Source organism: Schistocerca gregaria, chromosome 9 (genome assembly GCF_023897955.1).
Source record: "Schistocerca gregaria isolate iqSchGreg1 chromosome 9, iqSchGreg1.2, whole genome shotgun sequence".
NCBI classification, from domain to species: domain Eukaryota; kingdom Metazoa; phylum Arthropoda; class Insecta; order Orthoptera; family Acrididae; genus Schistocerca; species Schistocerca gregaria.
The window spans coordinates 78,063,363-78,081,113 of NC_064928.1; the positions used below are offsets into that span (position 1 = coordinate 78,063,363).

A 17,751-nucleotide genomic window follows, 5' to 3' on the forward strand; every position below is an offset into this window, starting at 1 on the left:
CGGCCACCACTGACCAGACGTTATCAATTGGTGAGAGATCTGGAGAATAAGCTGGCCAGGGCAGCAGTCGAACATTTTCTGTATCCAGGAAGGCCCGTACAGGACCTGCAACATGCGGTCGTGCATTATCCTGCTGAAACACCAGGATAAGGGTCGTAACACATCTGAAATGTGACGTCCACTGTTCAAAGTGCCATCAATGCGAACGAGAGGTGACCGAGACGTGTAACCAATGGCACTCCATACCATCATGCCCGGTGATACGCCAGTATGATGATGACGAATAACACTTCCAATGTGCGTTCACCGCGTTGTCGCCAAACACGGATGCGGACATCATGATGGTCTAAACAGAACCTGGATTCATCCGAAAAAATTACGTTTTGCCATTCGTGCACCCAGGTTTGTCGTTGAATACACGATCGGAGGCGTTCCTGTCTGTGACGGAGCGTCAATGCTAACAGCAGCCATGGTGTCCAAGCTGATAGTCGATGCTGCTGCAAACGTCATCGAACTGTTCGTGCAGATGGTTGTTGTCTTGCAAACGTCTCCATCTGTTGACTCAGGGATCGAGACGTGACTGCACGATCCGTTACAGGCATGCGGGTAAGATGCCTGTCATCTCGACTGCTAGTGATACGAGGTCATTGGGATCCAGCACGGCGTTCCGTATTACCCTCCTGTACCCACCGATTCCATATTCTGCTAACAGTCATTGGATCTCGACCAACGCGAGCAGCAATGTCGCGGTACCATAAACCGCAATCGCGATAGGCTACAATCCGACCTTTATCAAAGTCGGAAACGTGATGGTACGCATTTCTCCTCATTGCACGAGGTATCACAACAACGTTTCACCAGGCAACGCCGGTCAACTGCTGTTTGTGTATGAGAAATCGAATGGAAACTTTCCTCATGTCAGCACGTTGTAGGTGTCGCCACCGGCGCCAACCTTGTGTGAATGCTCTGAAAAGCTAATGATTTGCATATCACAGCATCTCCTTCCTGTCGATTAAATTTCGCGTCTCTAGCACGTCATCTTCGTGGTGTAGCAATTTTAATGGCCAGTAGTGTACAAAACATATTTCTGAAAGCAAGTTGTGTAATCAGGACTCCAATAGACCTAATTATTCCCCATTCTTCTCGCTACAAAACCCTATTTCTCAGCATGGTATTAGTTCAATGCGGCGATCTTATGCCGCCTTAGTGGAAGGGCTTGTATTCCCGCATGGTACCACTCTACTAGTCTACGTTGGAGCCTCGTAACGCGCAAGCAGTTCCGCACAGGTTGTCGCTCGCCGCTCTTTATGATCTTCTGTTAGTGGGCGAGGATCCCATTGCGCACACACCTTTGTGTACCCCAACTGCTGGACGATGGTGGTTGTCGTGGTGGTGGAGCTATGATGATGATGTTCGGTTCGTGGGGCGCTCAACTGCTCGGTTTTCAGCGCATGTACAAATTCCCAACCTTTACTCAGTCCAGTCTCGCCACTTTCATGGATGCTGACGAAATAATGAGGACGCCACCTCTACATCTACATCTACATACATACTCCGCAATCCACCATACGATGCGTGGCGGAGGGTACCTCTACCTTAACTAGCATCATCTCTCCCTGTTCCACTCCCAAACAGAACGAGGAAAAAATGACTGCCTCTATGCCTCTGTACGAGCCCTAGTCTCTCTTATCTTATCTTTGTGGTCTTTCTGCGAAATATAAGTTGGCGGAAGTAAAGTTGTACTGCAGTCAGCCTCAAATGCTGGTTCTCTAAATTTCCTCAGTAGCGATTCACGAAAAGAACGGCTCCTTTCTTCCAGAGACTCCCACCCTGAAGCATTTCTGTAACGCTCGCGTGATGATCAAACCTATGAGGAACAAATCTAGCAGCCCGCCTCTGAATTGCTTCTATGTCCTCCCTCAATCCGACCTGATAGGGATCCCAAACGCTCGAGCAGTACTCCAGAATAGGTTGTATTAGCGTTTTACAAGCGGTCTCCTTCACAAATGAACCACATCTTCCCAAAATTCTACCAATGAACCGAAGACGACTATCCGCCTTCTCCACGACTACCAATACATGCTTGTCCCACTTCATATCGGTCTGCAATGTTACGCCCAAATATTTAATCGACGTGACTGTGTCAAGCGCTACACTGCTAATGGAGTATTCAAACATTACGGGATTCTTTTTCCTATTCATCTGCATTAATTTACATTTATCTATTTTTAGAGTTAGCTGCCATTCTTTACACCAATCATAAATCCTGTCCAAGTCACCTTGTATCCTCCTACAGTCACTCAACGACGACACCTTCCCGTACACTACTGCATCATCAGCAAACAGCCACACATTGCTATCCACCCTATCCAAAAGATCATTTATGTAGATAGAAAACAACAGCGGACCTACCACACTTCCCTGGGGCACTCCAGATGATATCCTCACTTCCGATGAACACTCACCATCGAGGACAACGTACTGGGTTCCATTACTTAAGAAGTCTTCGAGCCACTCTCATATTTGGGAACCAATCCCATATGCTCGTACCTTACTTAGGAGTCTATAGTGGGGCACCGAGTCAAACGCTTTCCGGAAGTAAAGGAATATGGCATCCGTCTGATACCCTTCATCCATGGTTCGAAGGATATCATGTGAAAAAAGGCCCCAGTCATGTCGAGACAGGTGAAACTCCCTGACCCCGCCGGGAATCGAACCCGCACCCCATCATCAGGAAGCGAGAACGCGACCACGAGACCATGTGGTGCTATGTATAGGGTGCCATCAATGGTGGACTAGTGTGTCAGCACTACGACAGGGACGTCCACTTGAGCAGCGAGGTGATTGATGGTGATCCGTTGATCACCTGGAGTGAGAGTGTCCTCACGTTCCAACACTGCAGAAGTGACAGCTGTGTGCTGCCGGCTGGCACGCGGGAGATCAGATAGGTTTGCACAACCTCGTTGCGATGATGACAGACACCTCGCCCAACAAGTCGCCATGCTTTCTGTCCACTGACAGGTCTCCGTAGACATTCTTCAAGCGCCTATAAATATTGAGGATGCTCTGGTTTTCCACCAAAAGAAAATAACAGCTCTCTGCTTGGAATGCACCTCTGTTACAGATGCCATTTTGTAGGTTACATACGGTGTCACCAACTAGCGGAACTTCATAATACTACAAGGGCTGCAGCGTAAATATTTCACGATGGCGCACAACGAATTTCGCATTTTTTTAGTAGAAAGTGGCCGAGGAAAAAAAATTGTGTTTCGGTAGTTATTGAACGTCCCTCGTACAGTGTTTGTTCCCCAGTGGTGATGCTGTGTTCGGAGGTGAAAGCTCTCATCGTCCAGAACTGGTTTTCTAACCCCGAAGATCAACCGCCACATCTTCTCTGGCCACCACACTAGAGATGGGTAGTTCGCGAACGAACGGGTGCAAAGGAACGGTTCACGAAGATGAACGAAAGGACCCAGGAACTAATTCCAAGGAACGATCGGTTCATAGTTCACTTCGGTCGCGGCGGTCTACTTATAGTTCCCCGGAACGAGGAACGATCGCTTCATAGTTCACTAGTTCACTTCGGTCGCGGCGGTCACTTCGGCAGTTATCGTTCCAGCCTCGGTCGCGTGCTCGTTTCATTCTCGGCCTCCCTCGGCCGCACTCGTCGCTCTTCGCGTGACCACCTGTCTCAGTTCCACTGCCGACTGCTCCCAGTTAGTTCAGTATCCAGTTGTTCGTTTCGTTCCCTGCGCTCGCCTATTTTACATGGGTTCCAAACTATTCTTGCACTTGGTTCTGGCTATTCAGCGTCCACGACCGGTAATGAAAAAGTGTTATATAGTTAAGTAAATTACATAAAAATTAAGTTTTATGTAATAGGTACGTCTTTTCAGGTAACAAAATGGCATATCAGCTCACTTCATTATATCGATGAACAGCAAAAGACATAACAAGACAAGTTTTTTTTTTGTTTTGTTATTCATATATTTTTTGGTTTCATCGACTTGATTTAGCAGCTAACTTTCAATAATTTGCTTAATTTTTAGTGTAAGAAAATTCATATAAAACGTTTTTCGTGTATCTTTCATATACAAAACCTTACATTTAGGAAGGCTCTAATTATTTTTAAGTTTGGTTGTTCCCAATTTGCATTACCTGCTAGTTTGGTTTCTTTGGGAAAAAAAGTGGGTTGTGGGTCATTTTGGCTCAGTAGTAAAAGCGCTGCCTCTCCATTTGAAAAGACATAGATTGCCATAAAATCGTATTTACTTATTATCTCAAAAACATTTGTTGAGAAGGAGCTTTGAAACCAAAAACTTTATTACTGCTAACTTAATTATTATTATTATTGCTGCATTAACTTTAATAATGCAAAATAAAAACCTAATTTTTACTAAGCGTGTGACGCAAGTATGAGAAAACCACATTTCATTTTATGCTTATGGCAATGGGGAACAGTTTAGCTGGGACGCTGGCTGACATATTTGTAAGTCACTTAGAAAACAAATGCTTTGATGAAAATCCTAATATCGCTGAGAAAATTGTATATTACAGGAGATATGTTGACGACTCCATTTTATTATACAAAGGAGATAAAAATGATATCGAAAACTTAGCACAAAAAATGAGCTCTCAACACCCGAAAATTAGATTCACCATGGAATTTGAAGAAAACAACCGTATAGATTACTTAGATTTAACACTAATAAAGAAAGATGGCAAGCATGAATTTAGCATATTCAGAAAACCTACGTGTACAGATCTCGTTATCAATGAGAGCTCTTGTCACCCACCGCAGTACAAATGGGCATATTTTACTTCGATGGTATACAGGCTACTAAGATTGCCACTAAGCCAACAGGAAGTAGAAAAGGAATTAAGTGTTTTAAAACAAGTGGCCGTAGCAAACGGATATACGTGTCAGCAGGTGATGAATATTTATAGGAAGATAAAGAAGAGGCAAATTGAACAAATAAAAGGAAGTCAAGTAGCATTTAAGAGGAACAACAAGAAAAAATATGTAGCTCTCACTTACAATGGAAGAATTACAGATAAAATTGAAAGATGCTTTCGTAAATCCGACGTTAAAATAGGGTTCCGAACAAATAACGCGTTAAAATTGAAGCTCCGGCATAGAATATGTAATAGTAGGAATAAATTTCAGGATTCAGGTGTATATAAGATCAAATGTAATGACTGCTGTAAACAATATATAGGGCAGACTGGTAGGAACTTTGAATCCAGATTCAGGGAGCACACCTACTCTCAAAACAAAACAGATTTTGGGGCGCATATGGCTGCGACAAAGCACTCAGTCACGAACATTGAACACAATTTAGACATCCTGCATAGAGCCCATAAGGGACGGTTCCTTAACATTTTGGAAGAAATTGAAATGTACACCCACAAAAATAAAGATCTGGATTAAATCATAACGCCTATTTTAGCGTTTATGACGGCCTACTAAGATGACAACTGTTGCGTGTGGAGATCCAGGCCGAGGGATGAGAGATGGCGCGCGGTGGAGAAGCCGGAAGACGCGTGCAGCGTTTGGCGTCGTTGACGGGGCCCTCCTGTGCGGCCCTCTTGCCCGCGGCGATGGACGTCAGACGACTGAGCGGACCGCGGCACAACACCGAAATGGCGGGAAATACGGAAGCAGACCGTAGAGCAAAACAAGTTCACACCATCACCATAGATATATAAACCGCCCTATGTTTTTTAGATCGTATAAAAATGATAATTTTACTGTTTTTTAATTAATGCTGACAAGTACAGATTTTAACCTTGACATCTACATATTTTAATTAACTATTTTTAATTAATAAAAAAATATCTACTGAATATAGTATGTGCAAATGGAATGTAACAAATGTACCAGACGCCACCTGTCGGTAATAGTGTTATAATTAATATAAATGACGTGCACTCTGCCAACCAATTTTATGTGACGTAGCATGTGAAAATTGCTGGATATGGACGGGTTACTCCTGTAACTGAAGTAGCAGGTACGCTCTGGTACATTTGATGTTGATTAGATAGGATGAAAAAGATTTGCTTCCGTGAAATAATAGATTAGTGTCATTATTTTTACAGATCTGAAGATGGTTCTGAATGAACCGAAACCGGTCATATGATTAAAAAATTTGCAATCAAGACGGTTTTTAAGTAACATTAACTTCCATAAAGTCTCTACTTCGCTTAAGAACTCAGAGACAACGTGAAGTATATATAGGTTGTAAACGCTTATTGTTTACAACTTAGCATAGTTATGTAGTGGAAGTGGAAACGAAGAATTTCATACCAGACACTTGTGGTCTATTAAGTTGGGAAACAGCCACCAACAGGTTTACAAGACTACATGAGCTATAGCCCATGCGCGTTGCGTGAGATTTTCATGTTCTCTTCTCCAGCTCTCTACATGTCGTCATCGATTGTTTCGCAATTGTTGCTTGCATTAGCTTGTTATTTCTTCACTGCCTAATTATTACATGTTTGTCTGTTTGTTGTATCTGCTCGTAACGGGCAACATATCGTCCACAATTGGCGAGCAGTCTGTACTCGGGGCCGGTTTTCCTGAGATCAGCCACTCAAGGCTGCGGTTGGCTAAACGAGGGGTTCCGAAGAGTCACAGAAATTAGAAATAGCCCACTAGTTCACTTCGGTCGCGGCGGTCACTTCGGCAGTTCTCGTTCCAGCCTCGGTCGCCAGCTCGTCTAAGTCTCGGTCTCCCTCGGCGCACTCGTCGCTCTTCGCATGACCACCTGTCTCAGTTCCACTGCCGACTGAAATGAACGATGAACGAGTAAAAATGAACGGTTCCCAAAAAAGAACGATCAGCAGTGAACTAGTTCCCAAGGATGAACGAGTTTGCCCGTCTCTACACCACACACACCAGATCGCAGTGGTATTCAGTCTTTTTGGACTATTTTGGAGAGAAGGGTGCGCGATCGCCACCCACCTCCATCATCATTATCTGAAACTGCCACTATTTTGCGGCAGGAATGGAATACAGTTAGTTTGAAAACCATACAGGACCTGTATTTATTCTTTCAGAAACGACTGGAACCTGTTTCGAATGCCGACGGGTTTTCTTACATCGTATAAGACGTGGCGATACGCTGTGTTTTTGGTCTTTCTATGAGGTGTGATTGGAAAGTTCTAAGAATGGGCTTGTAATAGTACAAACGGTGGTACTTACATGTTACTGTAATGCATCTCCTTCAAAATAGTTCCCTTCTGACTGAACACACCGACTCCAACGGTGTTTCCACTTTGGAAACATTCCTGGAAATTTTTTTCCTGGAGTGTGTTAAAGGGGGGGGGGGGGGGGGGTAGGACATCAAAATGGCCGACTTGGAGCAGGAGAGTCATCACAGGACATTGTAATCTCCGCTGTTTAACCTTTACAAATAAATTCATAAAACTTTGTCAGCATGACCAGGAAGGGTTCAGGATTAACGCTCACAGCAGTGGAAGTTCAAAAATACAACAATAAATTTTTTTACATGTGAAATGTCATCATTATTTCACTTACTATTCGCTGCTTTTGTTGCTATAGGTACACTTTTCTTCAGAAATAAGGGAGATTCTTCGATGAATTTTGCACAGCATACAAACCATATGAAACTCTAGAATTTTCCAAGTCTATTAAAAACTGTGCTAAAATTGAGATAATTAACCATTAAATTTGAGTTTTTTTCTAAACATGAAGTTTAAAATGTAACGGCTCATTCATTTTTCATTAATTAAATAAATTCTAGAGTTTCATACACCTGTAAGTATGGGTTGTATGCTGTGCAAAATTCATCGAAGAATCTCTCTTACTTGTGAATTAAAGTGTACCTATAGCAACAAATGCAGCCAATAGTAAGTGAAAAAATGATGAAATTTCACACGCAAAAAATTTATTTTATTATACCTTTGAACCTACATTGCTATGAGTTTGAATCCTGAATCCTTCCTGATCGTGTCGACAAAGTTTTATGAATTTATTTGTAAAAGTATAGACGGTGGAAATTAAAATATCGTGTGGTGCCTCTCCTGCTCTAAGTCGGTCCGTTTGACGTCCTACCCCTCTTAAGGACGCTCTCCGTATTTGCCTGGATATCTTCCATCGAGTCAATTGGCATCCCTTTCATTGAAAATTTCAGTGTAGAAAACAGGTACAAGTCCTTAGGGGCCAAATCAGGCGAATATGGCGGTTGTAGAAGCAGAGCAATTGCGAATTTGGTCATAAATTCAACGATGGAGAAGCCACGATGAGCCGGAGCGTTGTCACGGTGTAGCACCCAACTCCTGTCTTCCCACAATGCAGACGTTTTCTTCCGCACCTTTTCGCACAGACGCTCAAGGACTCATTTGTAGTATTCCTGGTTAACTGTCTGTCCTCCAGGGGTAAATTCATGATGCACAATATCGGTAGAATCGAAAAAAAAGTCACCAACACTGTCTTCACCTTCGACCGACTTTGCTGTGCTTTTCTCGGTCGTGGTGAACCTGGAGTCTTCCACTGCGAAGACTGCACTTTGGTTTCAGGATCACAGCCGTACACCCACGATTCGTCACCTGTAATTACCCTATTTAACAGATCTGGGTCATTTTTCGTCCGATCAGTGTTTGGCACACTTCAAATCAGTATTGTCTCTGGTCACTTGACAACACTTTTGGAAAGAATTTTGCGGACACTCGGTGCATGTTCAGAACCCCTCCGTGTACCTGCCTGACAAACCAGTAAGCAGTAGCGGATCCATTCTTAAGACTTTCCAATCACACCTCGTATATATTTATATTTATAACCCCTGTACTTCTCCCAATTTATACCATCTTTCTTTCTTTTTTCCTGCAACATTTTGCACCACACCTTTGTCTGTTACCATGTCAATGGCCTATCTCGCACCCTACTTTGTACGGTATGGCGCTGCAAGCATCACACATGATGCCAATTGGACGTTTATTGCATGCGCTATTCACGGTTTACAATTTTAATGCCAATCAGTGTAGTATAATGGGATGCGAAATTAAAGCGTCACCCATCCACAAGGATCAGCTCAGTTTGCAGGTAAATATAAGTTTAATTTAGTGTTTTGTTTATGTATTTCTAATATTTTGTTATGTTTGTAAAATATTTAAAGTTTTGTATGTTTCATGTTTTGTATTTCTAATATTTTGTTATGTTTGTAAAATATTTAAAGTTTTGTTTTCATGTTTGGAGAGAGCAGCGCAACTCGCGGAACCAGCATCTTCACTGCCGGAACCAGAAAGAAAGTTGCTGGCCACTGGACGTCCCGGGTCAGCAGCCAAAGAGCAGCAGAAGATCCTGTGACCGGGTTGTTGCGTCGAACCTCCAACATTCAAATAAATAAAATTTTGTAATTTTCCATCGTAATGACGTCACAGAAGTTTTTAGTTCATGTTGTATTTTGTTTAGTTCTGTTTTGTCGAGTCTGATGTTCACAATTGTATGTAGCATATACGAAGACAATAAAACAGTGTATGCTCTAAAGCTTAAATACGTGTTCGAGAATTATTTATGAAGAGTTATAGTGAGGAAGGATTATTACTGAATTTTTCCAAGATATTAATTTTCTGAAGAGTTTGATTTCGATTTTTGAATCCTAAAGGTTTTACAGTCTGATTTTAATATGGGAAAAATAAGATAACTTGCAAGAATATAATTTCAAAGAAGAAACAAACGACATTTGAATTTCAAAACTTTGCGCAAACCAGTTGGACTGAGTGACGTAATTTTGCACAAACGACTCAACTGAGGGTGTTTTAGTTACAGTTTCGTTCAAGAATCTTTTATAGAGAAATTTAAAAGAATTTAAATAATTTTTTGAAGTGTTTTGTAAACGACGTAGGTGACGAACTCTGCACATGGTCATATTTCAAACAAAAATCATTGAGTTATACGCGTCGTAACACTACAGTAGTTGAAAGCGAAGTATGTACGTCTCTGGTGGGGTGAAAACGTCTTTGAGTGCTTATGATTTATTTTCAGGCTAGCTGCCCCTTTTATAAATGACTTTGTTGCAAATAGTCTTAGCAATATCCAGTAAAATTTCTGTCTCTTGGTTCCAGACCATCACGTCTCCGTTGTGAAGCCTCTGGTGTTCGGCGTGGTGGGGAAATTCCCCATTCCGTTTCCACTGGCTCACAAGAACGCCTGCGGCAGCTCTGGGCTCAAATGTCCACTTGTGGCAGGGCATCGCTACAACTACACTGACGCAGTTTCCGTCAAAAGGATGTATCCGAAGGTAAACAGCAAGGTCATAATTTTAGCAATCGGATGTCCTTAAACTTTTATTCTGCGTACAGAACCAACTATCAGAAGGCAAAATTAGCGCTTTTCACAGATGATACAAGCGTCATTGTCGAGCTGGTCAAAGACTCATCCACAGAGAAAATAAATTAAGCTTTTGTTAGAGTTATGAAATGGTTTTTGCACAAACAGACCGCCTTTAAATACAGATAATCCAATTTTGAGCTGTCAAAAATACCGCACTTAAGATGAAGATGAAATGGGAGATACGATACTGCGTGAAGAGTTTGACAGAGCACTGAAAGACCTAAGTCGAAACAACGCCCCGGGAGTAGACAACATTCCATTAGAACTACTGACAGCCTTGGGAGAGCCAGTCCTGACAAAATTCTACCATCTGGTGAGCAAAATGTATGAGACAGGCGAAATACCCTCAGACTTCAAGAAGAATATAATAATTCCAATCCCAAAGAAAGCAGGTGTTGACCCATGTGAAAATTACCGAACGATCAGTTTAATAAGTCACAGCTGCAAAATACAAACGCGAATTCTTTACAGACGAATGGAAAAGCTAGTAGAAGCCGACCTCGGGGAAGATCAGTTTGGATTCCGTAGAAATACTGGAACACGTGAGGCAATACTGACCTTACAACTTATCTTAGAAGAAAGAACAAGGAAAGGCAAACCTACGTTTCTAGCATTTGTAGACTTAGAGAAAGATTTTGACAATGTTGATTGGAATACTCTCTTTCAAATCCTGAGGGTGGCAGGGGTAAAATACCGGGAGCGAAAGGCTATATACAATTTGTACAGAAAGCAGATAGCAGTTATAAGAGTCGAGGAACGTGAAAGGGAAGCAGTGGTTGGGAAGGGAGTGAGACAGGGTTGTAGCCTATCCACGACGTTATGCACTCTGTATATTGAGCAAGCAGTAAACGAAACAAAAGAATAGTTCGGAGTAGGTATTAAAATCCATAGAGAAGAAATAAAAACTTTCAGGTTTGACGATTACATTGTAATTCTGTCAGAGACAGCAAAGGACTTGAAAGAGCAGCTGAACGGAATGGACAGTGTATTGAAAGGAGGGTATAAGATGAACATCAACAAAAGCAAAACGAGGATAATGGAATGTAGTCGAATTAAGTCGGGTGATGCTGAAGGAATTAGATTAGGAAATGAGACACTTAAGGTAGTAAAGGATTTTTGCTATTTGGGGAGCAAAATAACTGATGATGGTCGAAGTAGAGAGGATATAAAATGTAGACTGGCAATGGCAAGGAAAGCGTTTCTGAAAAAGAGAAATTTGTTAACATCGAGTATTGATTTAAGTGTCAGGCAGTAGTTTCTGAAAAGTATGTGTATGGAGTGTAGCCATGTATGGAAGTGAACCGTGGACGATAAATAGTTTAGACAAGAAGAGAGTAGAAGCTTCTGAAATGTGGTGCTATAGAAGAATGCTGAAGATTAGATGGGTAGATCACATAACTAATGGGGAGATGTTGAATAGAATTGGGGAGAAGAGGAGCTTGTGGCACAACTTGACTAGAAGAAGGGATCGGTTGGTAGGACACGTTCTGAGACATCGAGGGATCACCAATTTAGTATTGGAGGGCAGCGTGGAGGGTAAAAATCGTAGAGGGAGACCAAGAGATGAATACACTAAGCAGATTCAGAAGGATGTAGGCTGCAGTAGGTACTGGGAGATGAAGAAGCTTGCACAGGATAGAGTAGCATGGAGAGCTGCATCAAACCAGACTCAGGACTGAAGAGCACAACAACAACAACAACAATGAATTTGGTTTACTAGATAAAAATAATAAACTGGGAAAAAGTTTGAAGTTCTTGAGTCGGCTTACGGATCAAAATTTACTTTGGAAAAATGATACAGTGAGGTGACAAAAGTGATGGGGTACCTCATAATATCATGTCGGATCTCCTGGCGTAGTGCAGAAACTTGACTTTGCATGGACTCAACAAGTCGATGATAGTCCCCTGCAGAAATATTGAGCCATGCTGCCTCTACAGCCTTCCATAGTCGCGAAAGTGTTGCCGGTGCAGAATTTTGTGCACGAACTGACCTCTCGACTGTGTTCCATGAACGTTCGATCACCCATGGTGTAGGAATAGTGTCTTTCACTAGTAATCAAAATGTCCTTGATCTCAGGTTGGAACTCTGTCACCACTTAAGATTTGAATTAAAGTCATCAGTAATGGCGACTCAAGACTTCTGCCATAAGAGGTCACCATCATTCAGCCAACTGATGGCAGAAGAATCTGTGTGCATAGAACATGTGGGCTGGAATTGAAAAAGTATCGAGATCATCTCTCTGTTGGCGAAAGATTCCGGAGTGGTCCTCCATTCGGATCTCCAGGAGATGACCGCCAGGTGGAAGGTGACCATAAGAAATATAGTTCGTAACCAACGAAAGGATAATGTTCTACGATTCGGGGAGTCGCGTATCAGAAATTTGAACTTGGTAAGGAGGCTAGAAAATCTGAAAAGGCAAGTGGTAAGGCCCATTCTAGGTATACTGGGGGTCAGTGAAGTGAAACCGAAAGAAGCTAAGGATTTCTGATCAGAAGAGTGTAGAGTAATATCAACAGCAGCCGAGAATGGCATAACGGGACTGGGTTTAATTGTGAGTAGGAAGGTAGGACAGAGAGGGTATTATTGTGAATGGTTCAGTGATACGGCTGTCCTCGTCAGAATCGATAGCAAACCAACACCGACAACGATAGTTCATGCCGACTTCGTAAGCCGATGCTGAAAATATAGGGGAAGTATGTGAGGATATTGAACGAGTAATTCAGTACACAAGTGAAGATAAATATCTAATAGTCATGGGGAATTGGAATGCGATTACAAGGGAAGGAGTAGAACAAAGGGCTGTGGGAGAAGTGACAAATTGAAACTGAGTTCTGCAATAAATTGCAGCTAGTAACAGATAATACTCTGTTCGAGAATCATAACAGGATGAGATATACTTGAAAAAAGCCTGGAGTTACGGGAACATTCCAGTTAGATTACGTCACGGCCACATACAGTTTCAGAAATCAAATATTGGATTGTAAGGCGTACGCAGGAGCAGATATAGACAGACATCACAATGTACTAATGATGAAGAGTTGGCTGAAGTTGAAGAGATTAGTTAGGAAGAGTCCGCAGCTCGTGGTCGTGCGGTAGCGTTCTCGCTTCCCACGCTCGGGTTCCCGGGTTCGATTCCCGCCGGGGTCAGGGATTTTTCTCTGCCTCGTGATGACTGGGTGTTGTGTGATGTCCTTTGGTTAGTTAGGTTTAAGTAGTTCTAAGTTTCAGGGGACTGATGACCATAGATGTTACGTCCCATAGTACTCAGAGCCAGTTTGGAAGAACAAGTACGCAAATAAGTGGGATATGGATGTACTAAGAAGTGAAGAGGTACGCTTGAAGTTCTGAGGCTATAGATAATGGAATAATGAATAGCTCAGTAGGCAGGACAGTTGAAGAAGAATAGACATCTCTAAAAACGGCAATAACAGAAGTTGAAAGGAGAAATGTAAGTACAAAGAAGGAAGCTGTGAAGAAACCATGGATTACAGAATAAATACTCCAGTTGATCGATGAAAGAAGGAAATACAAAAACGTTCAGGGAAATTCAGGAATACAGAAATAAGTCACTTAGGAATGAAATAAAGAGGAAGGTTCAAATGGCTCTGAGCACTATGGGACTTAACATCTAAGGTTGTCAGTCCCCTAGAACTCCGAACTACGTAAACCTAACTAACCTAAGGACATCACACACATCCATGCCTTAGGCAGGATTCGAACCTGCGACCGTAGCAGTCCCGCGGCTCCGGACTGATGCGCCTAGAACCGCACGGCCACCGCGGCCGGCGAAGTGCGAGGAAGCTAACGCGAAATAGCTACATGAGAAAAGTGAAGAAGTTTAAAAGGAAATTACTGTCGGAAAGACTCACTCTACGTATAGAAAAGTCGAAACAACATTCGCGGAAATCAAAAGCTAAGACGGTTACATTAAGAGTGCAATGGGGATTCCACTGTTAAATGCAGAGGAGAGAGCGGATATGTGGGAAGAGGGCATTGAAGGCCTTTATGTGGGCGAAGATTTGTCTGATGTGATAAAAGGAGAAACAGGAGTCGATATAGAACAGATAGGGGACCCAGTATTAGAATAAGATTTTAAATGGGCTTTGGAGAATTTAAGATCGAATAAGACAGAAGGGATAGACAACACTCCGTCAGAATTTCTAAAATCATTGGGGGAAGTGACAACAAAACGACCATTCACGTTGGTGTGTAGAACGTACGAGACCAGCAGTTTACCATCTCACAAGTGCGAGAATTATCGCACCATCAGCTTAACAGCTCTTGCAACCAAGATGCTGTCAAGATAAATATCCAGAAGGATGGAAAAGAAAGCTGAGGATGTCAGACGACGATCAGTTTGGCTTTACAAAAGGTAAAGGCACGAGAGAGGCAGTTCTGACGTTGCGGTTGATATTGGGGCTAGACTAAAGAAAAATTAAGATAAGTTCATAGGATTTATGGGCCACGAGAAAGGGCCCGACAATGTCAAATTGAGCAAGATATTCGAAATTCTGGAAAAAATAGGGGTAAGATAAATGGAAACACGGGTAACATGCAATATGTACAAGAGCCAAGATGGAACAATACGAGTGAAAGACCTAGAACGAAGTGTTCGGGTTTAAATAGGTTTAAGACAGGGATGTAGTCTTTCATTCCTACTGGTCAGTCTGTACATCGAAGAGGCAATGACAGAAATAAAAGGAAAGGTTCAAGAGTGGGATTGACATCCAAGGTGAAAGGATATCAGTGATGATATTCGTTGATGACATTGCTATCCTCAGTTAAAGTGAAGAAGGATTACAGGAATTGCTGAATGGAATGAACAGTCTGATGAGTAAAAAATACGAATTGAGAGTAAATCTCAGAAAGACGAAGGTACTGAGAAACAGCAGAAATGAGATCAGTGAGAAACTTGATCAGGATTAGTGATCACGAAGTAGATAAAGTTAAGGAATTCTGCTACCTCAGGCAGCAAAATAACCCATGTCGGATGGAGCAAGACGGATATAAAAGCAGATTATCCCTGGTAAAAAGGGCGTTTCTGACTAAAAGATGTCTACTAGTATCAAACATGGGCCTTAATCTAAGGAAGAAGTTTCTAAAACTCTATGTATGTGGCATAGCACTGAATGGTAGAAAAACATGGACAGTGGGGAAACCAGAACAGAAGAGAATCTAAACATTTTAGATGTTGCGCTGTAGAAGAATATTGAAAATTACGTGGAGCTATAAGGTAAGGAATGAGGTGATTCTCCGGAGAATTTATGGAAAACAGTGACATGAAAAATGGAGAGGATGATACGACATATAATAAAACTTCAGGCAATAACTTCCACGGTACTAGAGGGAGCTGTGGAGGGTAAAAACCGCAGATGAAACAGAGACTGGAATATATCTAGCAAATAATTGAGGAATTGCAAGTACTACTCTGAAATGATTAGGCGGACGCTGTGCTCGTGCGGTTCTAGGCACTTCAGTCTGGAACCACGTGGCTGCTACGGTCGCAGGTTCGAATCCTGCCTCGGGCATGGATGTGTGTGATGTCCTTAGGTTAGTTAGGTTTAAGTAGTTCTAAGTTCTAGGGGAATGATGACCTCAGATGTTCCCGGTTTATATAAATGATCTAGGTGATAATCTGAGCAGCCCCCTTAGATTGTTTGCAGATGACGCTGTAATTTACCGTCTAGTGAAATCATCAGATGATCAATTCCAATTAAAAAATCATCTAGAAAGAATTTCTGTATGCTGCGAATAGTGGCAATTAGCACTAAACAAAGAAAAGTGCGAGGTCATCCACGTGGGTAGTAAAAGAAAACCGATAAATGTTGGGTATACGATAAATCGCACAAATCTAAGGGCTGTCAATTCGACTAAATACCTAGGAATTACAATTATGAGCAACTTAAATTGGGAAGACCACATAGATAATATTGCGGGAAAGGCAAAACAAAGACTGCGCTTTGTTGGCACAACACTTAGAAGATGCGACAAACCCACTAAAGAGACAGCCTACGTTACACTTGTCCGTCCTCCGCTGGATTATTGCTGCTCAGTATGGGATCCTTACCAGGTAGGATTGACGGAGGACATCGAAAAAGTGCAAAGAAGGGCAGCTCGTTTCGTGTTATCGCACAATAGGGATGAGAGTGTCACTTGTGTGATACGCGAGTTGGCGTGGCAGTCACTGAAACAAAGGCGGTCTTCTTTGCGGCGAGATCTATTTACGAAATTTCAATCACCAACTTTCTCTTCCGAATGAGTAAATATTTTGTTGACACCCACCTACTTAGGGAAAAATGATCATCATAACAAAATAAGAGAAATCAGAGCTCGAACGGAAAGATTTAGGTGTTCCTTTTTCCCACGCGCCATTCGAGAGTGAAATGGTAGAGAAGTAGTATGAAAAAGGTTCGATGAACCCTCTGCCAGGCACTTAAGTGTGAATTGCAGAGTAACCATGTAGATGTAGGTAGATGTAGATGTAACTCCCATAGCGGTTAAAGCCATTTGAACCATTTTTGAATCTGAAATGGATGAAATGGCGCAGACGAGGAATTCGTGGCTGGCCGCAACAAACCAGTCAGAAGACTGAGGAGTCAAATAAATAAAGGAATAAATCAATAAATACATAAAATAAAACAAATGTTCTATGGGATTCATACCAGGTGATCTAAGGTAGCCAAATTCTTTGCTCGAAATGTCCAGACAGTTCTTCAAACCAATCCTGAATAATTGTGCTCCGCGAGAAGGTGCATTGTCATCCATAAAAATTCCATCGTTGTTTGAGGAGATGAATGGCTACAAGTGGTTTCCAAGTAGCCGAACGTAATCATTTCTAGTCAGTGATCAGATGAGTTGGATCAGAGGGCCCAGTCGATTCCGTGTAGACACAGCTATCACCAGCTTCCACAGTGCCTTGTTGACAACTAGGGTCCATGACTTCGTGAGGTCTGCGCCACACTTGAACCCTACCATTAACTCTTACCAACTCTGCCCAAGCAAAATAGTCAGCTGCGCGGGGTAGCTGCTCGGTCTTGGGCGCCTTGTCATGGCCCGCGCGGCTTCCCCCGACGGAGGTTCGAGTCCTCCCTCGGGCGTGTGTGTGTGTGTGTGTGTGTGTGTGTGTGTGTGTGTGTGTGTCGTCCTTAGCGTTATGTTAGTTTAAGTTAGGTTAAGTAGTGCGTAAGCTTAGGGACTGATGACCTGAGCAGTGTGGTCCCATGAGACCTTACCACAAATTTCCAAGACTTTCCAACTTGGTCACGAGCCGAGGAGATGTGCTGTTATAAGAGACACTACCGTCGATCATCTGCTGTCGTAGCTCATTGACGTTAAATTTCGCCGCACTTCTCTAAAGGATGCGTTCGTCGTATGTCCCGCACTGATTTCTGTGCTT

The 17,751-nt window shown here is 42.5% G+C and overlaps 1 protein-coding gene across 1 annotated transcript in view; it reads left to right on the forward strand.

Moving 5' to 3' along the window:
• The window catches only part of LOC126291732 (NPC intracellular cholesterol transporter 2 homolog a-like), an 82,590-nt gene that overhangs the window by 39,937 nt on the left and 24,902 nt on the right, over nucleotides 1-17,751 (forward strand). Inside the window, exon 3 of the mRNA XM_049985404.1 lies at nucleotides 10,087-10,262. Within this exon, the coding sequence (XP_049841361.1) occupies nucleotides 10,087-10,262 (176 nt within the window). The remainder of the gene's footprint in view (nucleotides 1-10,086; nucleotides 10,263-17,751) is intronic.